The sequence below is a fragment of the Terrapene carolina genome, unplaced genomic scaffold, assembly GCF_002925995.2.
Source record: "Terrapene carolina triunguis isolate 2854851 unplaced genomic scaffold, T_m_triunguis-2.0 Scaffold926, whole genome shotgun sequence".
Taxonomy (NCBI): domain Eukaryota; kingdom Metazoa; phylum Chordata; order Testudines; family Emydidae; genus Terrapene; species Terrapene triunguis.
The window spans coordinates 5,706,538-5,713,388 of record NW_020665277.1 but is presented as its reverse complement, the minus strand read 5'-3'; the positions used below and the strand labels follow the sequence as shown (position 1 = coordinate 5,713,388).

The window sequence follows — 6,851 nt, the reverse complement described above, 5'->3', positions numbered from 1 at the left end:
GGAATAAAATAGTTTATAACAGTCACTGCCCTTCCAGGGGGAGATGGTTTGGCAGAAGCTTGCATAGGCTCACTTCCTGCCTCCAGTCTTTCACTTTTAGGAGTACCAAATCCACCAAGGGAGCTCTGCTAGATAGAGCCGGCTGCGTTCCCAGGACTGTGTTCTGTTTGCAGGGAATCTGGTGTCTGGTAACGAGCGGGAGGCTCTGCTGACATGTGCTCCCCTGTGGCCGGTTCTAAGATTCTCTATCGGAACTCCCGCCTCCTGCGCATGGCGTTCCTGCAGCTCCATCGCCAGCAGAGGGCAGATGTATTCTGTGATGTCATCCTGCAGGCAGAAGGTAACCTGAAAGAGGGGATTGGTACCCACCTTTCTTGTATCTGCTGAATTGTCACCTTGCCCGTGCTCTTAATGATGTGATTTGATGTACATTTCCATAGAATATTAATTATACATGAGTATGTAGTTACATTTTAACATAAAGGGCACTATACGTACGCTCAGCCCTTAGCTTTGCTGTTTGCAGTGGCTGTTGTATCATTGGGGACCGTGATACTGATGCGGCCTTGTGTGATAGGCGGCACTGATGGGCTTGATTATGTTTGGGAATCATAAGTAGAAAAAAGTCTGCACAAAAGTGGAAGTACTTCCAAAGAGGTTTTGCAAATAGCAGCCTTCCTACATGGCGCCAGATATCTGTCAGCAGACATATGGAAATTAAGTGTACATCCTTGATTGGAGCATTGTGAGACCATTTTATATGAACTTTGCCCTCAGCTGCTTCATGTTCAGCTGACAACTTGAGCATATTTTGGTCTGTGAAAGTCTCTGACTCATTAATCAAACTAATCTTGAAGCTTCCTGATTTGTTAAGCGTGGGGGCGACTGTCTCACTAATATTTTGTAAGTGTCTTGTTATTCTGTTTAAACTTTTATTGGATGAGGGGACGTTTCAAGCAACAGCCTCCTATCTCATTGCATCTATAAGCAAGGTCCCCGCTGCTCTGCAAAGTTTAATTTTTTTAATATTCATCGGAAGTACTGTCTTTGCTGCTAAGAAGAAGTGTCTTGGGAGTGGCATCCTTCGAATCAGTGAGGCTTCCATATGCTTCCCTGGCCCTTTGTTTCAGAATCTTACTTTTAGCAGATGGTGCACATAGAGTGTGAACCAAGACCCAGGACTCTAGTTATGGACACGAGAGAGTGTGTGTGTTTGGGGAACATGGCCATGCATCTCACTGTCTTGCTCATACTGTATATTGTTTGTTTCTGTATGTAAGGAAGCTTTTATTTCTTGCTGGCTGGTAGCTTTGGCTGTGTCCGAATGGAACTCCAGAGACACATAAACCAGCTGTTCTGTAGCTAGAGACATGCCTGTCAGTCTCTCGCTGAAATAACATTTGCCTTGATGTGCCAGTGCTCAATGTCCTCTTTCTTAGGTGGTTTTTGAAAGAGGAAATTAAATGAAAAATAAAATCCCTCCTTTAAGATAACATCCGGGTTGAAGTCTGAAATACTGAAAACTCTGGCAGCATTGTACCTGCCCCTATGGTTCTCCGCCTCTTCTGGAGGGGAGGGTTTGGAGCAACTTCCTGGCTGGACGTCCTAAAGAACCAAAGACGGGTGCAGCCAAGGTGGCCATCCTTACAGTATTCCGAGCTGCCCTAAGCAGCAGTGCTAGGGAGAGGCTGGGTTGGGGGTGCTGGCTGGGTTCAAGGCAGCAGGAGAGGCACCCAGAAAAGTGGATACATTCTCAATAAAATCACTGCTCCTCCAGGGCACAGGTCTGTCTGAGTCTCCCCTTTGTGGATAGTCACGCGACTGCTGGATTGGACCCAAATCTTTGGACCCCACATGCTTTCCAGCCCACTGGGTCTGGGCAGAGTCCAGACACTCTAGGTCTGTCCTCTTAGGCACAATCCTGGGACACCGATCTCATCCAGTATTCCTCCTGCCCCCAACCCCCAGGACCAGTGCTGAACCACCCAGGCCTCCCTAGTAGCTTATGCATGCTCTCCCCAGAGCCCCACCCTTACGGTGCCTCCCTTGCGTAGTTTCTCTTCAGGGACCATGTGTCATGGGATAGAAAAGGGATACGGAGAAAAGTGTGGGTGGCTTGTTTTTTTAAAGGAAGCAGACAGCTTAATTTTATTTCAAGTGGGGTTTGTTAGTTTTATTTGGCTGTCGATGCAGTTAACTGGAGCCATGGAAGGAACCTCAGAAATAAAAGCATCCACTTGCATTACCCTCCGCCTAGTATGGAAGCACGGTCTTTGCTACTAAGAAGTGACTCGGGGAGTGGCCTCCTTTGCCGGGGGCGGGGAAGAAAGGCTGGAGAGGGGGCCATGGAGATGTGATCTCTCCTCAGACGAGAATGAAACCAAATCCCAGCATAAGCAGGCTGAGTTAGAGCTGCCTCAGGAACCGTAATGAAGTGTTGCCAACTCATGTGATTTTTATCATGAGTCTTGCAATATTTGGTGCTTTTCTTATAGCCCCGGCTGCGGGACTTGGAAGAGAGGAAGAGAATCTTTGCTTTAATTTTTTTTTAAAGTGTGTTTCTAGCCTTCCTTGTGCTTGTGGAAGAAAGCTGGAAAAAGTGAAGCAAGGACCCCCGAAAGGTTCTGAAATCAGAAGGCAAATAAAAATAACGATTTTAAGCCAATATCATGATTTTTGGGGTGGGGTCCAACTCCTGATTTTTGAATTTTTGTGGGTTGGCGATACTAGGGCTTTGGGGTAGTTAAAATGTGAACTGCCCTCTTGCATAAGTGAGGTTTATTAATACCGAATAGAGAGGAGCCGAGTCCCACACAGAGCAGGGTTCTTGAGAGGATGCATATTCGGGGACTGGAGCAGCACAGAGCAGGCCAACCCAAACCTAATAAAGCACCATTGTTAAAGGGGTTGGAACAGGGTAGTAATAGCTAATGCAGTAGCAGAGTCCAGCTAACCTATGACACTGATGGTCCACTCCTTTGTTTGCAGGAGAGGCTGTACCCGCTCACTGCTGCATTCTCTCCGCCTGCAGTCCCTTCTTCATGGAGTGCCTGGAGAGGCAAATGCCCTCCAAGGGGTGCAAAGTGGTGCTGGAGCTGCGGGGTCTGAAGATCGGGACTCTGCGGAAGCTGGTGGATTTCCTATACACCTCAGAGATGGAAGTGTCCCGGGAGGAGGCCCGGGATATCCTGGCTGCCGCCCGGCAGTTCCAAGTAGCAGAACTGGAGTCGCTGCAGCTGGAGGGTGGGAAGCTGGTGAAACAGGTGCTGGGTCGGCGCTTGAACCGGAAGTGCCTGCAGCCGCCCAGCCTGGCTCCTATCTCTGCTAGGGTCGTGCCGCAGGCCTGTCCGCCGGCTCCCACCACCCCACGGACATTCCACCCCCTGGTGGCAGGCAAGCAACGTACGGCAAAGCCCCCAGGTGATGGTGGGGTACGTGCCAGCAGCACCGCCTGTCAGGCGGAGAGCGCCAAGTATTGGGCGGCTGTAGTACCTCAGAACGGGGGAGCCCAGCCGGGGATGCAGGGTGCAGTGGCTCCTGTGGAGACTGGGAACATGAGAACCAAGAGCCGCTCCTTGGGCTTAGACAGGAGCCTCGGTGTGGGGAGCACACTGGGCAAGGCTGAAGGGTCACCGGGCGAGAGGAGCGCTGAGCAGGCCTTTCCCAGCGAGGGTTGCACCACAGACTGCTCACCACTGCCAAGGAAGATCAAGCTCAGCCGCCTGAAACTGCCGCCCCCCCACAATGCCTGTGCCGCAAAGGCACCCCCCACTGCAGCACCCGGCAAGACCCCCACGTCCATCCGGCGCCTCTGGCGGCAGAAGACCCCAGGCTGGGATGAAGCAGGTGGGCTAGAGCAGGCCAGCCCCTCTTGCCATGCTGGGAGCCTCCCTGTGCCTCCAAAGACCAGCAACAGGAAGCGAAGCTCCAGTGCATCGGCTTCTGGCTCAGACACTACCCCAGAGAAGGGGCATGTGGGTAGTGTGAAGCTCAGGAAGGTCGTCAACGGGAGTTGCTGGGAGGTGGTACAAGAGCCACCAGCCAGGGAGCCCCAAGGAGCTCCAGTGACCATGGGAGAGACAGGCACCTCCCGTGTTGCTTCCCCGCCCAGCTCCAGACCGCACAACTTTACGCGCTGGCCAGAGCTGGCAGAGACGCGGGCAGCCAGCTCCACTGAGCTGCTGGCTGGAAGGCTGGAGGCTGTGCCGCTTCCTGAGCAGGCGATGGTAGAACAGGGGCCCTCAGATGGGAGAGGAGGCTGCAGGGACCCTTACGAACTGGACATGGCGGCATTGGAGCCCTTGAGTGAGAATGAGGAGTTTGGGGACTCAGCCCCGCTGGAGCAGATGCTGGACCTGCTGCTCTCAGGCAGTGGTGTGGAGGGTCTGGGCACTGCTGGGCCAGGAGGGACAGCAGGCTGTGCCCCGTCCATGGGCCCCTCACGTGGGCCGAATACAACACCCGTGAGTGCTGCTGCAGCAGGCGAGGAGTGGCATCCCCCAGAGGTGCAGCTGTGGCCAGAGTGGGACGACCCAGGGAAGGGCCCCCTGCCAGGATGGGACGTGGGGGGTGGTCACTCCGCCCTTAGCACTGCAGATGGGGATCCCCCGGGGCAGCCTGCAGGTGGCCATCTTGCACCCAGGAGGGCTCTCTCCAGCGGTCACCACCCCACCTCATGCAGCCCAGTGCCCCTGGCACCCGCCAGCCCCCAGACTCTTCAGCATCCGCAGCTGGCAGCTGCCAGCAGGGAGGCTCCGTCGGGCCCACTGCCCCGTGTTCCTGCGGAAGGCAGCACGGGGAAAGGGCAGGGACTCTGCACCACCCAGGCTGCTGGGACGGAGACAGGGTCCCAGTTTCAGGCACCCTGGGGGCTGCCCCAAAGCCGCCCAAAGCATGGCCCTTTGGACCATCAGCCCCCGGACAGTCCGGAGGGCGACGAGATTGACATCATGGCCGGCGCTGAGGAGGCCCTGGTACCGGCTGGCAGCACCTGTGTCAGGCCTGACCCCTCCTCGGAGTCTGATGAAGAGGTGGACATTCTGAACTAGTGGTCTATAGCAGAGGGGGAGGGAGTCTAGCTTATGGGAGCCATCACAGCCAACTGGCCACTGAGGGGTAGCTGTCATAGCTGAGACTGACTATGGGAAGCTGCTAGTAACAAAATGAATCAGGTTGTTGGAGTGGGGAGCTCTGCGGAGCCTGATAGTGGGAAGAGCTCTCCCACCGTTCTGCAAGGGGGGGGACAGGGATCAGTTGGAGGGCACAGCTGGGTTTAAGCCAGGATGGAGGTGCAGCATCTCCCCCCCCCCCCCCGTTAATTCTGGGATGGGGCTGAGCCATACACAGGGATGTCACTGGGATTTAAACAAGAAATGCACTGGTCACTCGATGATGCAGTAGGACTGAGAACGGGGTGGCCCCAGTGTTACCTACTACTTTGTTGGAGCTCTGCTGACCTGTGTGGTTGAATCATCTTACCACTGCTTCAGTTCTGCTGAGCAGCCTGTGTTTGGAGGGGAGGAGGCTGGCAAGGGGTGGAAAGAGAACAGCCCTTCCCAGTCATCTGGAGCCCCCCCCGCCGCAGCCGCCTCCACCTGTGCTGGGACAGAGGGCTGAGGGGCTGCACATGTTGAAGCAGCTTTTCCTGCTGTCACAGCCACTTTCAGACCCATGGACATTTTGTTGATGTACAAGGCAGTTGTGTGGGTGCAGCGATAGAAGGGAATGAATGGGCCCAACATGGATCAAACGGTGGAAGTATCAATTGGGGGTAGTAGTCAGCACCCCTGTGTGTTGTAGAGTCTCTTTAAAGGTGATGCGAACAGTGCTCTCAGCTCACACTCCCAGTGCTGGCACCCAGGATAGGCCTTGCCTAATTGTCTGCGTTTTCTTTCCTGCCCCTGTTGTGCATTTAGCTTAAGCTTTTTCCTCTACATTTATGTACGTAAACATCTTAACCTTCCTAAGCCTGGCCACGGGGACACAGGCCACAGATGCTGGTGGAGCACTATTAGGCGCTCCTAAGGCTGCAGCCAGGACTCTCGTTTTGCAAAATATCTGGCCAGCAGTGGTACCAGCCTACCTCCCTGGAGTCACGGCTCTCTCAGGCGCAAACTCCACTCCTGCCTGGCAATGCCATAGCACAAGCCACTGCCCCTCATGTCCCACGATCACATTGCTGCCCCATGGACCTGTTGTGCATCTCATCCAGAGTTGATGTTCTCCTGTTACGACCCAGCTCCCCTTTCTTCCCTGCTGCTTGCCACAGCACATGTATCCCTTCGCTGACAAAGAACACCAGCTCCATAGTTACTTAGTGCTCATCTTCACGCATCACTGTCCTAATGAGAACATCGGTTACCCTTAACATCAGCATGTATTTTCATCCCCCCTCCAGGAAGCATGTGGGCTTTGTGCCATGCTCCCTCCACTTCTCTCATTGCAGGGACTGACCACCTGCTGCAGCAGCCCCTTTGGCAATGGAGAAGACGGGATAGCAAGGAGAGCCTGGAGCGTGAGAGAGTGGGGCTTGTTTGAAATAAATAGTTGGTTGTATTTGCCTCTTGTTTGTTCTGCTGGATTTGCCCTCTGTTACATGGACTGCACCACCCTGCTTTCCTAGCCATGCAGTGCAAGCTGCCAGGAGCCGTCTCCTCCCTCCCGCAGGGAGCAGGACACCTGGCAAGACTCCTAACAGAATGCATGGGCATGTCCTGGAGTGGGGCTATCCACTGATGGCTGCAAGCTGTGCAACATAGTGGGAGGAGGAGAAGGTGCAGTCCAGCTGACCAGCCTGCATGGTGACCTCTGAGCCATCACCCCACCTTGCTGCCACTTACAAATAGTTTTTT

The 6,851-nt window shown here is 54.2% G+C and overlaps 1 protein-coding gene across 1 annotated transcript; it reads left to right on the top strand.

Annotated features, from left to right (window-relative positions):
* Positions 1-213: 213 nt before the first annotated feature.
* Positions 214-5,048, top strand: BTBD18 (BTB domain containing 18). Its single transcript, XM_029913779.1, has 2 exons — positions 214-340; positions 2,989-5,048. Exons 1-2 carry the CDS (start codon positions 214-216, stop codon positions 5,046-5,048), a joined length of 2,187 nt encoding a protein of 728 aa, XP_029769639.1.
* Positions 5,049-6,851: the final 1,803 nt, after the last annotated feature.

What these genes read in the sequence shown, in the direction of transcription:
- BTBD18 (XM_029913779.1), top strand. Translation starts at nt 214, where the DNA reads ATGTGCTCCCCTGTGGCCGGTTCTAAGATTCTCTATCGGAACTCCCGC. An exon ending in TGTCATCCTGCAGGCAGAAG is followed by an intron (nt 341 to 2,988) that starts GTAACCTGAAAG and finishes CTTTGTTTGCAG; the next exon opens with GAGAGGCTGTACCCGCTCAC.